The sequence below is a fragment of the Mastigoproctus giganteus genome, chromosome 9 (genome assembly GCF_048544385.1).
Source record: "Mastigoproctus giganteus isolate SK-2022 chromosome 9, ASM4854438v1, whole genome shotgun sequence".
Lineage (NCBI taxonomy): Eukaryota > Metazoa > Arthropoda > Arachnida > Uropygi > Thelyphonidae > Mastigoproctus > Mastigoproctus giganteus.
This window is the reverse complement of record NC_143583.1, coordinates 134,703,615-134,724,023: the sequence shown is the minus strand read 5'-3', so window position 1 is coordinate 134,724,023 and position 20,409 is coordinate 134,703,615. Positions and strand designations below refer to the sequence as shown.

At 36.5% G+C, this 20,409-nt stretch overlaps 1 protein-coding gene across 1 annotated transcript in view; it reads right to left on the bottom strand.

Moving 5' to 3' along the window:
• Nucleotides 1–20,409, bottom strand: part of LOC150080754 (uncharacterized) — a 161,395-nt gene that overhangs the window by 62,649 nt on the left and 78,337 nt on the right. The window contains exon 4 of the mRNA XM_090380807.1: nt 1,050–1,119. Within this exon, the coding sequence (XP_090236933.1) occupies nt 1,050–1,119 (70 nt within the window). The remainder of the gene's footprint in view (nt 1–1,049; nt 1,120–20,409) is intronic.

The following is a 20,409-nucleotide window of genomic DNA, read 5'->3' as shown; positions in this document are numbered from 1 at the left end:
TTTTTGTTTTCAGCAAGTATAGCACATCAAAAAGGTAATTAAATATTTGATATAAAGTAATAATATTGAATAGTAATAGTTATTGAAGTAGTTCATAATTTACTAAACATCATTAAATATATATTAAATAATTTATTAACAAATGATCCAACTTGCTCCATTCCCCACAAATAAGCTAAACTCAATTCACAAATAGCAAAAGTGGGAAACAAAAATTAAACTGGGAAAACAGCAAAATTATTTTTAGCAAGGAATAGCTGTACCCTGTATTTTCAGGCTATTTTATTCTACACCACAATATTTGCCTCCTTTAGCTGAGAATAATGCTCAACATTTTTAATTGTTTGTTTTAAGTAATGCTCCAGAAGTAATTTCTAAAGAAATGAGAAGAATGAATTAAAACTGAAGAAAGAAATTTCAGGAGTTTATTGCAAACCAAAAGAAATAGAAGGGGAGCAAAAAAATCATACCTGGTTGGCATATCTGTAATGAGCATACCAGCACTACTGTGTTCATCATATGTTACAATAAAATTACTTTGGAAAATTGCTGTTAAGGATTAGATATTTTTATTAATAAATTACAAATAACATACCACCGAAATAATTTCTGCCAGACGTTACAGTGATTTTCCATATAACCAACTGCTACTCAAACAGGAGATGAGATATATGTTTAATCAATAATCAAAGTATTTAATTCACTGGAAAAAAGTAGCAAAAGTTTTTTCTTATCTAAATTTCAAAGCTACATCAGGCCCTTTAGTAAGAAATGTATTTCAAAAATTTGATGACAAAATTCTTTTAAGAATTCATGCAAAAAAACTGTGCAATGTATTTAACTGTATATAATTTAAAATTATATATTACTGGGCATTCCATAAAATTCACACAAAAGTTCCAATTCACTAGAAGGTTTGCCAAATTTACTCTAAAATGTAGCATTTCAGTGATCTTATTTAGATGTAACTGTTAATTCCTATTTATTCATCTACACAATATTTATATAAAAACTTCTTTGTCATGCTACTGTACAAAATTAGCACTCACCTATAGAAAAAGATGCAGAGGATAAAAATAAAGAGAGGGCAGTATCTCCAGATGTAGAATTCATTGCCGGCTGAAAATATATTATGAACTTGCTATAATTGAAAGAGTGGCCCCAATTTTAACAAAGTTAGAAAATCAGATTGGACAGTTAACAAATTAGCAGACTACAGCCTGCAGGCTTGTAGTTATCCAAACAACAATTATAAATGAAATAAAAATTTCAAAGAGGTGAGTTATAACTATAAAAAAACAGCAAGTTATCTTTGGAAAGAAATTTTTATTTCATTTATGACTGGAGAACTAATTAAATGTTAAATAAATATACATCAGTTTTACTGAACTGAAGATCTCAAACTTTAGGTAATATCGGTTAAAAAAGATGGGAATCAATATCAATAATAGTAAATTAATGTTCTCCAACTGCTATTTCTCTAAATCTGATCCAAGATAATTTTTATTTATCTTCATCAAAGTAACACAATGTCTATGATAGCAATGCACATAAATGAATTTATGAAAATGTATAAGTAATATATAAGTTATTGAATGGATCAGTCAATGTTCAAGACAAAAAATAAATATTTAGAACTAAAGAACAAAAACCCCAGTGGTTTACAAAATCGAGAGACATTTTGGCTTTAGCTGCCCTAGTGTGATGAAATCCACAGAACAACAAAATAAGATAATTACTACATCTCATTTTTTCACAAGTTGAAAAAAGTTCATATGAACTTTTTAATCGTTCATTAAAAATGAGATGTAGAAATTATCTAAATTTGTGAGTTGGGAGAAGTTTTGAAACAGTAATCCAACCGAGGAAAAGAAGAAAAGAAATCTCACAGGTCATCCCATTTTGCATTCTTGTAATTCCAAACAACACGAGGTTAGGAATAGACATGAGATAAAGGCTCCATTGGAGAAGAGGCAATCACCAAGTTGTGATCTGAGGTGCCTAAAGGACCACTCACTTAGATTGTGTACTTAGAAGGGTTGTTTGTGAGAAAAAGATCAAGTTTTATGCATAGTTATGATAAATCAATAAATTGAGGGTTTCATAATGAAAACTTATGCCCTTGCCATGAATTTGGGTGTAATTCGCTTAGTAGCGTTCAGAACATTTCTGAAATGCTTACAAAATGATACATTTCAATATTAAGTAAAAATAACTACAAAAGCCAAATTCTATATGAAAATGGTATGGGATTCCACATATCATTTTAATATCAAACAAAAGTAACATTAAAAAAAGGCTGAACTTTGTATCAAAATAAGGATCCAGGTTCCTGAATTTAATGAAGGGGTTGGCTCCTGACAGTTTCTATGTATTGCTACCAATGTTGCAAAGATTTGCCCATTTCTCCCTCATTTCTTAATTTCTCTCACTTATCTTAATGAAGGCACTATATCCAGTTACTTTAGAAGAATAGGGATAAATTTAGGATAGAAAATTTTTAAAACTAATAAAAAATTTATTTCTAATTTGCAGTTAAAAGAAGGCTATGCACTCACTTCGCAGCATAATGTTTCATTAATTCAGAGGTAGGTGCACAGGGTCTTTGAGACCCTGTGCACCTAGCTCTGAAGTAATAAAGCAAATATTCCATGCTCTTCATTTACTTTATTTACAGTCAGTCCACAGAGCTGAAACTCCCAATACCTTTTGTGTTTTCTTTGATTACTCCACTGAAAATTCCATAAATCTCTGTTAGTTACACAAAAAAAAAAAAAAATGCAGGATCTAGTTCAGCCTATTCCAGATAATCATTATGCACATGCTGAAACACAAGAATTTAAAATTAGCAGCATCTTGCATCCAATTGAAGCAGGCTGGCTTTACATTTTATGGCAGTGCTTCCAATTGTTACACACTCTCTAGCTGGCTTCTTGTCATGGACAAGCCAAGCTAGTGTCTACTATTGAAGCATACAGTTTTTCGATTTATATTTCCCTTACCCAAATAAGGAAGATGTTGGGCAGACAACTTGTGTAGTCAAGACCCGCTAATTTTCATAAAAATCAGACAAATGCTAATTTATTGCGATTTTTTCTTGTAGAGGATCCGTGTTCTCATTTTGAATTTAAAATTGATCTTGTGAATTTTAACCAAATAGGATAGAATAGGCTATTAAGAAGTATTTTTGGAATTTTTAAATTTTAGAGATATTATATTTTAAGGCAGAAATTGTCTTACCTGAGATTTTTTTCCTTCAGGAATGACTGCATCTAGGTGAGATGTAAGTAGAATAGTATTGAAATGAAATAAACCTAGTAAAAGGACAAAGGAATAAAAGCAAGCTTTGATCCTAAATCCATGCATGGGAAAATTAGCATTAGTTGAGGCATATGATTCAAGAAAGCAAGCTTATAGAGCATCAGCAAAAAAAAAAAAAAAAAACACCTTCTCATTTCACCCATCTGGTCACTCCAAATGTTTGTCTAGTTCAGCCTTAAATTTATTTAAGCTATCAACTTCCACAACAAAAAAGGTGGAAGCCTGTTCCAGCAATCAACTACCCGCTGGCTAAAGGCAAACTTCTGCACATCTATTCTACAACTGTACTGTCTTTCCTCAATTTAAATTCTCCCTCAGGTTCTTAATCTGAGCAAGCGGAAGTATACCGTTAGCATTGAGCCAGCTCAAACCATTCAAAGCCTTGTACACCTCAATCAGATCACCTTGCAGGTGCCTAGTCTCCAGATGCTGCAATTAGCAGCATTTCCAGATGTATTTATAGCCCTAGCACGTTCCATTGCCATATTTCAAAATGTTTTTTTTACTTTACTCCCAATTAACCATTTATACACCTAATATTTTTCTGGTGTTTTTAGATCTGAAAATATGGATGGACAAAGTGACAACCATTTCCAGCAGTGGTGTGTGATGGAGTTCCTGTTTAAATTGGGTGAATCAGTTGGCTACATCTATCCATCAAAAACTCCTGGCAGTCTATGGGGACTAGACTGGACATTACTTCGAACAATTGATTGAAGTAATGTCCAGAGGTGAATCCAAGAGTTTTGGGAAGATGATTTTGACATCAACGACAAACAAAAAGCCAGAAGACCAACGTCTGTCACAAAGAGTTCAAAATTAAAAACTCATTGACCAGCTCATTCAAAATGACAGGTGCATTAACTGCAAGACTAGTGATGGATATTGAAAAAATGTGAACAGGAACTGTTTTGACTATCATCAACAGACTGCACAAAAATCTGCTTCTCAGTGGGTGCCTAAGCTGCTCACATGAGAGATGGCTGCATAGAAAGAGATCTGTGATAATCTGGAAAGGTTTGCTGCTAGCAGCCCTGAGTGCTTTAAAGGAGTCATTTGTGTGAAACAAGGCTCTTCCATTATGACCCACAAACCAAATGACAATCCACGAAATGGGCACACATGACATGTAAACAAAAGCCAAAACTTTCCAAATCACCGAGAAAACTTAGTCGCCTTCTAGTGTCACAATTGCATTGTTTTTATTGATTTTTTGGAAAGTGGGATAACTGTCAACAAAGAAAGATATTACTTGTCCTTGGAAAAGCTTAATTGAGCACGGAAAAGCAAAAGACTTTTTTTCTTTTTTATGAAAACCCCAAACATGAGAGGTATTAGAATCTATAGTACGTAGTACCGTGCATGGGTTGGAGGTTGAGAAGACGAAGAAGATATTTGTTGACATTAGATTTGAACTTCTGTAGATTGTAATTTTCAGGAAATACATATGAAGAAAGGTTGTTCCAGAAAATGGCAGTTGAATGAATAAATGAGGAAGATGAAAAGTTGGTTCTGTGAGTTTGAAGATGAACAGCAAATGGCGACACATGTTCGGACTGCTTTGAAAGAGAGAGAGTGGGAATTAGAGAAGCCAATTCAGAAGAACAGTGCCTATGAAAATATCTGTAGAAAATGCATGCAGCAGAAACAGAAAGTCTGAGACAGAGAATGGAGAGAGACTGTTAGAGATGATTCATTAATTAACCTAACTGCCCTCTTCTGAATGGAATCTAGAAGTCAGAGAGGTTTTGGGAGTGCTGCCTCAGATGTGGGAACAATATTTCATGGTAGGGCAGATTTGCAATTTGTACAGAGTGAACAGCTGTTTGGAAGAAGAGTAATTACAAGAGCAAAACAGCAAACCAAGTTTTTTTTGATGCAGAGGAAACAATATTTGTAATGTGCTTGTGCCAAGAGAGATTAGAAGTCAGGGTAATCCCAAAGATAAGCAGCAGAAGAATCCTTTTTGCAAGATATAAGACAGGACTGAGTTTTAGAAGGATTGAAATCAACTAAGTTGTCTTTGCCCCACTGGAGAATTACACAGAGATCGGCATTTAACGAATTGGTAGCAGATATTCGAGAAGTTGAAGCTGATTGAGAAGGGCAAGGTTTCTCAAACTGGAAAGTGGAATGCAATGCGCTATCATCAGCAAAACTATGGATATGATTTCCAGTCAATGGAAGAAGGTCATTAATATACAAGAAGAAAATAGTGGGGAAAAGAACTGAATCTTGGGGGACACCAGCATTAGTGGAGAAGTTATAAGACAGAGAGCCATCTACCATCATGCTCAGTGAGTGATCAGAGAGAAAACTGGATAACCAATTACATAAACCAGTTGGCAAACCATAAGATGGAAGCTTGTTTAGAAGACCTTTGAGATGTCAAGAGCAACTGCTTGTGTTTCACGGAACTTTTCCATTGAATTTGTCCATAAATGGATAACATAAGCCAGAATATCACCAGTGGATCGACACTGACGGAATCCACACTGGCGATCGTTGATCAGATGGAAGGTTTCAAACTAGTTTAAGAGTTGGCAGTTAATTGATTTCTCCATTTCTTTAGAAACAGTAGAAGTAATTGCAATGGGACGATAATTTGATGGAAATGATTTTGTCATCCTTTTTAGAAACTGGCTGGATATGAGCAAATTTCCAAGCCGAAGGAAAATCACCTCTGGAATAAGAAAGTGAAAAAAGGTGGCAAAGAACAGGAGTAAGTTCAGGTGCCCAGGTTTTGAGAACAAGTGAGAAATACCATCGGAACCTGGGGCTTTTTAGCATAAAGAATCGTCAAAATCCTTCTGACATTCTTTTGATGGAAGACCACAGGAGGTATCGAATGGAGCATGTTGGGAATGGTGTGAGGTGTTTTCCAAGGTAATTAATACATGTGTTGGAAGAAAAATGGTATGCTAGCAGGTCAGCTTTATCCTTGGCTGAAGTGACAATAGAACCATCTGGTTTTGACAGAGGTGGGAGCAGAGATGGGAAAAAGTTGCAGCTAGTAGATCTGGCAAGAGACCAGAATGCTCGACTACCATTAGGGCAAGAAGCAAGTTTTCTACTTCTTAGCCTGTTCAAAATCTAATTTGGAGTGATTAATAACTGCTTTACAATTGTTGAGAACTTTGGTGTAGGCAGAAAATGAAACTAAAGAATTGGAAACAAGCCAAAATTACGATATGCAACATTCTCCTCTTGAACAGCCTTAACACATTTATTGGAAAACCAAGGTTTAGATAAAGGACAAGATTTTAAAGTGGAGTGTGCAATAAAGGATTTCATTCCTACAAGAATAATTTCACTGAAACAATCTGAGCAAATGTTGAGGTTTTGAAACAGTAATCCGACCAAGGAAAAGAAAAGAAATCTCACAGGTCATCCCATTTTGCATTCTTGTTATGCCAAACAATAAGAAGTTGGTAATAGCCATGAGATAAAGGCTCCATTGGGGAAGAGACAATCACCAAGTTGTGATCTGAGGTGCCTAAAGGACCTTTTGACCGTGTACTTAGAAGGGTTGTTTGTGAGAAAAAGATCAAGCATGTTGGCAGTATGGTTAGGATTGTCCGGTATTCTGGTAGGTAAATGAACAATCTGTGCGAGGTCATTAATAATTGTAAAAGCCTCAGCATTTCAACCAGCTGGGTCTGTGTAACTAGAAATCGGAAGGCAGCTGGAGTTGTGAAGATTAAAACCACCAAGGAAAATTACCTCACTGTTACGAATGTTGGACTAGAGAAAGTCATGTTGCAAAGAGAGGAAGTCAAAGAGTTCTGAGTGATTAGTGGAGTTGGGAGAATGGCAGAGACAACAGATGAATTTGACACAATGAGGTAGAGAGATTTTAATCCAGAGAAGGTCGAAAAGAGGATATTCCAAATTAATAAATCTCTGACAGGGAATATATAGGAATGGACATATGCACAAGTACCACCTTTGAGGCAAAAGGAATCATACAGCGAATAATTTGTGCCACAGAGATGAGAAGTGGTTGAATCAACTGATAACTGAGATTCTGTCAGAAAAAAGTACATGTGATACCTAAACAGAATCAGCAGGATATCAAGTTTCATCAGGATAATGCTAGGCCACAGACAGCACAGATGACACTGTCAAAGATCACTTAGCTGGGGTGAGACATAATGCCTCACTTTCCCCTATAACCCTGAACTTGTCCCATCATATTTTTTTTTTTTGTTTGGTACACTGAAGGCATATCTGCATGGAAAGTGTTTGAGGGCGATACAGAACTCATTTCTGACATTAAACATTGGTGTAAACGTCAGCCTCCTGCTTTTTTTTTTTTTTTTTTTACCAAAGTGTGTTCACTACCTGGAAAGCTGGAGAAAATGCAGTGAGTGTGGTGGTAGTTCTTACATTGAGTGATATTTTCACAAAGTTGAAAGACTGTATTTTATGCATGTGAATTATGGTTATAATATCTCAGATAATAAAGATGCTACAGCTTCTAGTGCGGTATTTATTGACTTGCCCTTGTATTATTTTGGATATCGGAGGATTCAATATACTTCAGGAACCAACAGCAATTCAGTACCACTCAAATTTCTGTTAGTTTCACATAGTGTATACTGAACTCATAAGGCAGTTGATAGGCCAACATTAATGGCTGGGAAGGCTGCATCCATTTCAACATGGGTTTCATTCTTTGACCCATCGGTATGCACTAGGCAGCATTTCCCAAAGTGTAACATGAAAAGAAACTACTAAAAATTGTTCCAGAGTTCTATCTACTATCAGATGAACTCAAATATAAAGCAAATTGAACAAATTCATTTTATCATAATTTTGACTTAATCAGGACACTGGTCAGTGTCTAATTACTGCAAGCCTTGCTATCCAATGAGAATATTTGTAACAACAGATCTTAAAAAAGTTGTATGCATTGGATGTTTCACTGGATTATAAGAGATTATTTCACGTCTATTCAATTTTATTGCTTTAAAAAATGTTTATGTGGAGATCAAGTCTGTTGTTGGTATCCTTACTGATGATAACAGTATCAGTGCCTAAATGGTTTAACCAATTTTGATGAAATTCTGTTTTAAGATTTTCATGTAAAACTGTTGGGCAACTTTTTATGAAAATCAGATTAATATAACCACAGTTTAAATGAAAATCAAAAATAACTACAAAAAATATCTGCATTTCTGGATGGATTCAAAAATGTTTCAAATAAAAAAAAGTTTGTAAAACAAATTAAAATAAACCATTTTGCAATAAGCACTTTTCTTCATACAAGCAGAGATTTGAGAAATGCCAAAATTTATTATTCAATATTATGCAAATCAGTGCCCTTACAAACATGTTTAATGAGCAGTTATAGTTATTCTTTTCTAATCATTTTATTTGAAATCAGTGGCAGCTCGTGATATAAAGAAGTGATGGCTGCAAATTTTATTTTGATTTCTGAAACTTTGTAGTTTCAAAACCATTACCTATAATAATAATATGTAATGTTTTTAAATTTAAAACTAAAAACTCTGCACTTGTCTCATTCATGAAATACTATAAGAAAATGTAACATGTTTAAGAAAGAATTCATTGAGTTACTGAGCTGCCAACTTTCTGCAACCCCAACCAATATCTCCATGCCTGAAATCCTGCATAAACATTGAAATACCATTGAACATTTGTCTACACATCTGCTGTTGGCTGGCTTCAATCCTACAACCAGAAATAGAACTGCTGCCAACTGGAATTACAAAATATATAAATATGTTTTGTGATTTCAGTAATGAGCAGCTCAATTTCTGATTAGCCATGGAGAGTGAGAGTAGTAGTGGTATGTGATGCAAGAAAGCAAGTGTATGAGCTTATGCATCATCAGCCAAAAAAAAAAAAAAAAAAAAAACCACACCATTCTCTCCAAATGCCTGTCCAGTTCTTCCTTAAATTTATTCAACCTATCAACTTCCACAACGACAGATGGAAGTTTGTTCCAGCAATTAACCACCCGCTGGCTAAAGGCAAATTTCCGCACATCTATTCTATATCTGTCTTTTCTTAATTTATGCCCCCTTAGGTTCGTAATCTGAACAAGTGGAAGGATCCCATCAGAATTCAGCGTGCTCAACCCATTCAACGCCTTATACACCTCAATCAGATCACAGCGCAGGTGCCTAGTCTCCAGCCACTGCAATTTGCAGAACTTAAGTCTCTCTTGTTAAGAGGATCCCTTCCTTCCCCTCAACAATCTTGTTACCCTTCTCTGTACACGCTCAAGCAAATATACATCCTTCCTAAAATGAGGCCTCCAGACCTGTATGCAGTACTCAAGATGTGGCCTGACCATTGCCTTATACAGAGGGCAATCACCTCCTTTTCCCTACTAGCAAAATTCCTATATATCATTGACAAAACCCCATGACCTGCCCTGGCAGCTTGTCTGCATTGCTCAGAAAACTTCATATCTGACTGCACAATTACCCCCAGGTCTTTTTCATTTTCTACCACCTTAAGCATAGTACCACACAATTGGTACGTTTCTTTCGGGTTACTTCTATCCATATGCAGTACTTTGTATTTGTCAAGGTTAAACTTCAGTTGCCACTTCTTAGCCCATCTGCCCAAATTATTTAGATCCTGTTGCAGCAGCACACTGCCATTACTGTCATTAACAACCCTGCCAACCTTTGTATCATCTGCAAACTTCGACATTAAGCCCGATATACCTTTATCAATATCATTGATAAATATACAAAACAACAGTGGACCCAACACTGAACCCTGTGGGACTCCACTAATAACATTACTCCACAAAGAGCAGCACCCATTGATTACCACCCTCTATCTTCTCCCACTTAACCATCCTTTTATCCATTGTAGCAACTTACCCTTAATACCATTCTGCTCCAATTTGTACAATAGTCTTCCATGCACAACAGTGTCAAAAGCTTTCCTGAAATCCAAATATATGATATCAAAATTATTTTTTGCATCCAGTTCCTTTGTAACCACATCATAATATCCTATCAAATTTGTCAGACAAGACTTTCCCTTATCAAACCCATGCTGTGTCTGAATTATTGCTGCAGTCTTGTCTAGATGATCCTGCAATGCATCTTTAACCAGTGACTCCATTATTTTACCCGGAACAGAAGTTAAACTAACTGGTCTGTAACTACTCGTGTCACCCTTCGATCCCCCTTTGTGAATTGGGGACACATTTGCACATCTCCAGTCCGTGGGAACCTCTCCTGAGTCCAAGGATGCTCTCATAATTATGGCTAAGGGTTTGCTTAGTTGCTTTGCCACCTCCTTTAATATAACTGGATAGATTCCATCCACCCCAGGTGCTTTTCTTATGTTTAACTTCAACAATTTCTCCTCCACTTTGCTCTCAGTTTTTACAAAATCATTAAGTATCCTGCTACAATTTGATAACCTTCTGCCATTTTCAAACCTTAATAATTCCTCATGTGTGAATGTAGATGCAAAATACTCATTCAGTTTGTTTGCTATCTGGGCAGGATCATCAATAATCGAACCATTGGTGTCAAGTGGACCAATCAGATTCATCCCCTTCCTTTTAGAGTTTATATAAGTAAAGAAATCCTTGCTGTTTTTCTTAGCATCTTTTGCCAAGAATTTCTCGTAATCTGCCTTCGCCTGCCTAACTTCCTTTGTGACCTGATTACAGACTAGCTTATATCTGCCATAGGCTTCTGAGTCGTTTGATAATTTATATGCATCCCATGCATTTTTCTTCTCTGTTACGAGTCTCATTAGTTCATTAGATAACCATTTAGGCCTAAACCTTGATAGGTATTTCTTAATAGGTATTTCTTAAGTTCAGCATAACCTTGAAATGCCACCAAAAATGCTTTAGATGTATAGAGGTGGCAATTAATTGATGTTGATTCAAAATGTTTATTTCAAGACTAATCTTATATCATCTCCTTGTCAGTTAATTAAAAATTTAATTACTGTAGACCCTCGTTATAACACGTTTTGCTTTACACTGATTTGCTATAATGCTGTTCTTATAACCCGTATCTCATTATAACACTATTACAACTCACTCTTTTACCTGAGTATAGTTTGAATTTTTGAAGTGAACTCTTTTATACATTGGATTTTTGGTATGTTTAACAAAAACATTTCATCTGATGTAGTCGATAGCATGAGAATGAATAGCAAAACAACATTAAAACGTTTCCCACTCTAATTTAATTGCAATCCAGTGACTTGTTACGTAGTTCCAAGATCAATATTTGAAAAAATATCAAGTTAAGGAATATGCAGTATTGCTTGAAATGTTGCTTATAATATTTGCTGTTCCACTGGAGGCAACTAAATTGACAAGGCCCAGGCCAGCTATTATTATTGAAATGGAGAGACTTCTAAATAATTTTATTGAAGATAATATCCAATGCAGGATTGCGTTAAGTTCAATTATTATTAAAGAAAAAGCGATTAGCCTATATGATGACCTGGAGAAAGCTCACCTTGTTTCAATAAAAGGGCTGGTTTGATAGATTTAAAAAGCACTATAACCAACACAACATAGCAATTCAGGGAGAAGTCGCAAGTGCAGATCAAGAAAAAACAAACTTTCAAAAAAAGAGCTTGTTAAAATTATTGAAGAGGAGTGTTATACTGCTCAAGAAGTTTTTAACAGATGAAACAGGGCTTTTTTGGAAATGAATGCCTCAAAGAAGTTTCATATCGAAAGAAGAAAAAAACATGCCAGGCTTCGAAGTAGCAAAACATCGGTTGATATTATTGTTGGGTGGTAATACTGCAGGGGATTTTAAATTAAAATCCCTTTTAGTTTACCCTTCAGAAAATCCAAGGACTCTTAAAGGTTTCACTAAATCAAACCTACCTGTAATTTGGAAGGCTAATAAAAAAGCTTGGGTAACCAGACCTCTTTTCGTTGATTGGTACTCTGAATTCTCCTGTCCTGCAGTGGAAAGATATTGTGCAAAAAATAACCTTGATTACAAAGTAATTCTCATTGTGGACAATGTGCCAGGACATCCAAGCAAAGAGAGCTTAGAAGACTTGAACAATCATATATAATTTTTTTTTACATGCCTCCAAACACTACATCTCTGATTCAACCATTGGGCCAAGTTGTTACTGCCACATTTAAAGCTTACTACATACGGAACACCTTTTCCTAAGCTATTAAAGCCATCAACACTGGCAAAAATGTACTGAGCCTAAAGAAGTTTTGGAAATTCTACAACATTAAAACTGCCATCTACATTTCAAGTGCCTGGGATGAAGTAACTCAGAAAACCATGAATGAAGTGTGGAGAAAAGTTTGGAAGGATTGTATAAAGGATTCTCAAGAACCTGATGATTCAGTTGAGAATGTTAAAGTGCAAATTGTTGAGCTCAGAAAAGAAGCAGGATTGGACGAAATTGATGATGACAACCTACAAGAGATGATTGAAAACGACAGGGATGGCCTCTCTAATGAAGAACTTGTGGAAATGACAAAAGAACAATAGCTAGCATGCAATTGAGCATGCAATTTTCAGTCTTGCATTACTATAAGAAGGTCAAGATCCTACAGATGAACCCATGAAGTCATTGACTACAAAAGGATTTAGTAAAGCTCTGGAACACTGAAAAATTGTGTGATTATTTCCAGAATGACCCTGACATGGAACATAATTCTAAGGTAATAAGATATTTAAAGAAAGAAATGAATCCCAACAAGAGGAAGAGGGACAAAGTACAATCCAAAATCGACACATTTTTCAGTTTAAAGATACAAAAATTCGACAGCCCAGGGCTATCAGATTAATAAATTCATGATTTTAATTGGCATTTTAAGTTTAATTTTGATATGTAATGTAGCTACTTACCACATCATTATATATGTAAGTAATATAGAATATTTTATATGTAAAAATTTTTATATATTAAATATTTTCACCGACACTTGTGCATCTTTTCGCACTACAGTTTATTATTGATTAGGAAATATCCTATGGCACAGACCACAGCTCATGAATACGGCACTTGCTTTGCACTGATTCACTTAGCACTCTGTTTTCCGGGAACGAATTTTCAGCGTTAAGCGGGGGGTCACCTGTATTTCACCAGTATGATGGGCAATACACACACACACACATGAAAAATGACTTGCTGATGCTGTTTACAATGACAAGCAAAAAGTACTAAAACATTCACTAACAGTAAACACATTTAGTTAATGGGTACCTCAGTTTAATATTTCAAGGACAAATCACAATACTTAAACTGAGTTATCTATCACTTATCAGTGAGTCACTAATCGTGTTCATGATGTGTTAAACAGTTCTATGATCTAACATTTTCAAATGTCACTGCAACCTAACAAAGTCTTATGGTTCTAAGATGGAATTACCACCCTGCATAATCAGCTATAACAGGCTGCTTTGACAAATGATCAATCTGAGAATTAAATCTGTTCATTCTTCGGTGGTGCTAGATAAGAGATTTCCAGATTTGGTTCAACTGTATAAATGGCTGTAGACACAATCCTGTAAAATAAAGACTGAATATCTTTTCAGTCTTGCATTACTATAAGAACTTGCACAGTATTAAAAAAACATAAAAATGGCACTTTCTAATTGTGTGCAGATGGGACAGTATATGGTTATTCACACAGATTACATGACAGCCAAGTACACAGTTTTACCACGAATGTATTTTAAAATGCATTTATTGAAGTGTTACCACATCAATCTATACTTAAAATACTGGCAATGTTTCAAGGTTCTACTGACTGCCTGGGGGAAAAATCTAAGAGAAATTATAATAAAATTCTATATAGTATTACAAGTACTTTCAAATATGGTATTGTAATAACAGTAAAGAGTTGAAAAAATAAGAAGGTATTTAAATTAAAATAGTTAATAACAAATCAGTAAAGGTCTGGACAGGTTATTGTATATTATTGCTAATGAGGTGAAAAGAAAAAAAATTCTCTCCAAGATCACCTATATCTTGATTAATTTGGTGATATATGTAGAATTTTAAATGAAAAAGAACTCAAAAATATATAAAATATATTATTGGAATAAAGAATTAAGACTCGGCCATAAAAACCTTGAGAAAACTTACCTTTAGAGGAAATACTTGCCTCAAGTAGGGCTACTTGCACTGGATACCAAACAATTATACACCGATGAGCCAAAACATTATGATCAGCGAGTTATGCAAATCGAAGCAACTGCAAGTGAATTACAGCAAGTGCACGAGTCGGGACAGAGTATAAAAAACACCTGATACTGAGCTCCGTTAATCGGTGTTACTCTTGTTCTTCAGATGGGAAAGGCAGCGGACTTAAGCGAGTTTGACAAAGGCCAAATTGTAATGGCCAGACGAATGGGTCAGAGCATATCTGAAACGGCACGGCTGGTGGGGTGCTCACAGTCAGCTGTGGTTAGTACCTACCAAAAGTGATCCGAGGAGGGGGAACCTACGAACCGACAGTGAGGTGTTGGACAATACTCGAGGTGAGCAAAGGCTCTCCCAGATGGTACGTGGTAAAGGCGACTGTGGCGCAACTTTAGGTAATCGGAATGCTGGTAACAGGATTAATGTGTCACAACACAGTACATCGAACCCTACTGAAAATGGGGCAGCATAGCCGCTCCAAGTACCCATGCTAACCACGGTTCACCAGCGACAGCGCCTACAATGGGCACACTAGCATCGAAACTGAATCTTGGGTGATTGGAAGAAGGTTATCTGGTCTGATGAATCACGTTTCCTGTTGCACCATGTGGACGGCCAGGTACGTGTGCGTCATTTACCTGGGGAAGTGATGGCACCTTGATGCACCATGGGACAAAAACAAGGTGGTAGTGTCATGCTTTGGGTGATGTTCTGCTGGGATACCCTGGGTCCAGTCATCCATATGCCAGGCACTCTGACAAAGGGTGTACCTGATCACTGCGGATCAGGTACGCCTTTTCGTGGCAACGGTGTTCCCCAATGGCTGTGCCATCTTTCAGAAGGATAATGCGCCATGCCACACCGCCCGGATTGTTCAAGACTGGTTTGCAGAACATGAGGAAGACTTCCAGGAATTGGCCTAGTAGTTATTAATGTAGGTGTTGAATTGTACACCTTTGATAACTTACATGGCCAGTCAAATATTGATGTTATGCTGGCCTCTTATAGGCTATCACAGAGATTGTGCCATTGGAAAGTTATTTCTGAATATACTACAAGTGATCATAGATCAATAGTGTTTAAGTTGAAATTAGATTATAAGAGTGCTGTTGATCAATCTTTGTTACAAATACTAAGGTTTAGTTATAAGTCAATTAATTGGAATAAATTTTTAGATTCTCTTAATACAGACATTAATTCTCAGGACTTTAAAAGTAGCGTGCATTGAGTACAGAGGAGTATGCATTTTACATTAAAATATATTGTTAAGAGCATCGAGTTATTCTACTAGGAAGAGAAGAAAGATTCGTACGGTTGTGGAATATGGTGGAATGAGGATTTAACATGATTGAGAACAGAAATGTTTCACGCAAAGAGACAATTTCAGAGACATAGGTCTTAGGGAGTGTAGAATCTGTGTATTTTAAGGAGGTTTACAGGAATAAAAGGAGGCAATACCAGAAAGCCATTATTGAAAGTAAATTAGATCCTTAGAGGAACTTGGTTCAAGGGGTTGGAAATACTGACCCCTGGGGCCTCGTATATAAATTAGTGACTAACAAATTACAATTCAGTTCTTCGATGTCCACAGTGAAACAGGGAGAATGTGAAAAGAAGGATTGGTTGTCGACTGTTCAGTTAATATCTGACCACCTTTTTCCTGAGGATGTTCACGCTGAAGACAATAAAAAGCAGGCAGAAATAAGGTATATGAACAGTAATTATAAAGGTCCTGCAGATCATTTGCTATTTACTGAGTCAGATTTGAAACAGGTTTATCAGTATATCAACATACACAAAACACCTGGTTTGGACTTAATGGAGAATAATGTTATTATCAAGTTTCTAGATGTTTACCCACATTTATTGTTAAATATCTTTAATAAATGTTATATTGCTGATGTTTTTCCAGGATTTTGGACGGTTGCCTTGGTGAAATTGTTATCAAAGCCAGGCAGAGAGGCTACTGACCCTAGGGATTATAGACGAATTTACTTATTGTCTAATATAGCAAAAATTTATGAAAGATTATTATTACACAGGTTGACTGATTGGTTATTTCAAAAAGGAGTTCAGCTGAGGATGCTATAAAGGATTTAATAGATTATGTTAATCAGACATCTAGCAAGTATGTTCTCGTGCTGTACATTGATTTCGAGGGCACCTTCGATAGTGTGTGGCATGAGAGCATACTTTATTCCTTAAGACAAGTAGAATGCCCAGATCTTTTATACAGGGTGTTTCAGTTAAACGTTTCAGAACTTCTAAGAGGGGTAGGGTACATCCTGACAACTCGAAATCATATAGCAATGTGGGGTCGGAAATGCTTTCCTGAAGCGGTATTGCACACAGAAGTCGTCGTGCGACGTCGTGCAGCACAGATTCGATTTTCGGTCAATGTATGGGCCGGTATTATGGGAGATCACCTCATCGGACCTTACCTGTTACCGTGTCGTCTAACCGGACCTATCTACTTGATCTTTCTGCAGCAAGTATTGCCACAACTTTTGAGAGATGATCAGATTTCTGCATCGACGCAACAGACAATGTGGTTCCAACACGATGGAGCCCCTGCCCATTATAGCGGAGATGTTCGTAACTACCTGGATGTCACATTTGGTCAACAGTGGATCGGACGTGGTGGTCCCGTGCGTTGGCCTGCTCGGTCACCCGACCTATCATGTCTTGATTTTTATTTCTGGGGTCATATGAAATCGCTAGTTTATGACACCCCTGTTGACAATGCTGAGGAGCTGGTTGCAAGAATCGCAGTAGCTGCCGAAGAAATTCGAAATTCGCCTGGAGTATTCCAGAATGTTCGGATGTCCATGCATCGGAGATGTGAGGCGTGCATTGTAGCCCGTGGAAGAAACTTCGAACACTTACTTTAATCCATGTACCTTTTGCTTCTTTTCATGTATTATTAAAACGATTTCTCACTTACGGTCTCTTTTCTTTTTATGGTGCTTCTGTGTACAACACCGCTTCAGGAAAGCATTTCCGACCCCACATTGCTATATGATTTCGAGTTGTCAGGATGTACCCTACCCCTCTTAGAAGTTCTGAAACGTTTAACTGAAACACCCTGTATAGAGCCATGGCCAGTTATCTCACTGGTAGAAAAATAGTAATCAGGTCTCGGCATATGGTTTTTTCTAAACTCATTAGTTGTGGGTGTCCCCAGGGTTCTGTCCTGGGTCCCATGTTCTGGAACCTTGTGCTGAATTTATGGTTGCAGAAGACAATTATTAATTGTCATAGAATTGCATATGCTGATGATCTGGTGGCCTGTGTTCTTGGTAGATCCAGGCAAGAATTAGAAGAGACTGCTTTGCAGGTCATGAACGGTTTATTTGGGTGGTCTGAAGAACATAAACTTAAGGTTTCAAATAAGAAAACAGTCATGATGTTGGTTAAAGCTAGATATCGAAAGACCTCCTGTAGTAAAATTTAATGGTAAACATATCCCTATGGTTACTTGTACTAAACATTTGGGTTTAGTTATTGATAATTGGTTGACTTTTATGTTGCACTTACAATATTTAAGCGAAAAGATTAAAAAATTTTCCTCTGCCATTGTTTGAATTGCAAGAACTGATTAGGGTTAAGAAAGAAGATCTTGGTACTTTATTACAAGGCTGTCTTTCTACCCATAGTGGTACATGGCACTAATGTTTGGTACACAAAAATCTTGAATGTAAAATTCGAACAGAAACTTTTGTCCATACAGAGACAAATGATACTTTCATTATTTAGGTTTTGTAGAATAGTGTCCACTAATGCGATCCAAGTTCTGTCAGGCTTCCAGCCTCTTGATTTGTATGTGACTTATAGGGCCTTTTGTTATTATTTAAGGAAGGGTATTTCTTTAGATTTTATGGGATTAAAAATACAATTGAAGATGGTAAGGCTAAAAATAAACTTATGAATCGGTTGATGAAAATCTGGCAGAGAAGATGGGAAGTAAGTGATACAGGAGTGGTTACCAGGCTCTTCATACCAAGGATATCATTTGCATTGGATAAAAAGATTAATGTATGGTTTTATCCAGAGATGAAAACTTCTTATTTTTTAACTGGCCTGGTTCCTTTAATTTAAATTTATGTTATTTTGGGTTAGAGGCAGATCCAAACTGCCTCTGTTCATGTGAAGAGCCTTGGTCTCATGTATTATACGACTGTTTAATTTATGAACAATATAGGATGCAACTAAAACAGGTAATTCATGAATTGGGTTTGGGCAATGAGCACCTCTACCTTCAAAGCAGAGAAAAGTTTAATGCCTTGCAGAAATTTGCAATGTCTGTCTTCACAAAGCACAGACATATCTATGCTGGTCATGTCTGCTTAGTAAGTCTTACTATACTTTTTTTCTTCTTTTTCTTTTAGCTGGCACTCAGATCGAGGTGTTTTTATTATTATTATACCTCTTTCCTGAGTGCAAGATGACTTTTTATTTATTATTATTTTATTTTTATTTATTATTATATTTTTAATTTTTTGCTGGCACTCGGGTTGGGTTTTTTTTTTTTTTTTGTTCTCTCACCTGAGTGCGAGGATTAAATTAATATTTTTATTTATTTATTTATTTAATTATTATTTATTTTCTATTTTTTGCTGGCTTCCAGGCTGGGCCACCTGGGAGCAGAAAGGTTGGCACCCACCAGGCTTGCACTTCTTCTGGTGGATGCGGTATAATGTGTTAGTCACACAGACAGAATAGTAGATCTGGGCCCAGCTCCTCGTGACAGGGTCGGGCACCAGGGAGCATTCGCCCATATGATGACGAAGTCATCATATGGGCGAATGTTGGCGAAGGTTGGCGAAGAGGCCTGACTAACAATAACAACATATTACACTTTATTAACATTCTTGCATTTCACAAGTTTCAGGCCCCTTGTAGAAGTTTTACGTCAATTACAGAGCACACAGGTGGAGATGGGCGGAAGCCTAGGGGCCACCATCGACATGAATATACATATACATACCTAAACATCATTGCTGACCAGGTACACCCTTTCATGGCAACGATCTTCCCCTGTGGCAGTGCCATCTTTCAGCAGGATACTGTGCCATGCCACACCGCCCGGATTGTTCGAGACTGGTTCGAAGAACATGAGGAAGACTTCCAGGAATTTCCCTGGCCTCCAAATTCCCCAGACATTAATCCCATCAAGCATCTGTGGTTTGTGTTGGAACAGCAACTGATCTGCGGCGTCTCAACCACTGACCTTACAGGAGTTAAAAGGTTCTGCTGGTTACGTGTCGGTACCAGATACCACAAGACATTTAGAAATCTTGTAGCATCCATGCCTTGCCGGGTACAAGCTGTTTTGGCTGCATGTCAAGGATCAACATCATATTAGATAGGTGGCCATAATGTTTTGGCTCATTGGTGTATAGAGCCAGTTATGGGTGTGGAGTGACTGAACAAACAATGGGAAGACCTTTGTCTTTGAGAACAAGTGAATTATGTCATGAGCTCTGGAATTCAGATTATGTTGTTTGTAGTATATGGCCGTAAGGGTAATAGGATTAATATAGAAATTCCAGGAAATCATAAAACCAAGACATAGAAAAATATTCATATGAAAAAAATTTAACTGCATGTGAGAGATTTTTTTTTTTTTTTTTTTTAAACTGCAGTATGAAGAGAAGTGAAAATAGCTATAACAGGTGATATGGGATTTTTTTTGCTGTATAAAGCTTGCTTGCTTTCTTGCATTGTTGCTACTATTAATAATGGCAATAACAGAATGGCTTCATGTCAAAGGAAACTATTTTGAAGAGGACAAAAAGACAATTGCTAAGTGCAATTCTAATTTCCTTATAAAAATCATTCCTGGAACTTTCAGTCATACTTCATACATCTAAGCAAAAGAGAAAAATAAATTCAGAACACAGACAGAAAGTGATTATATGAGAGAATGGGAGG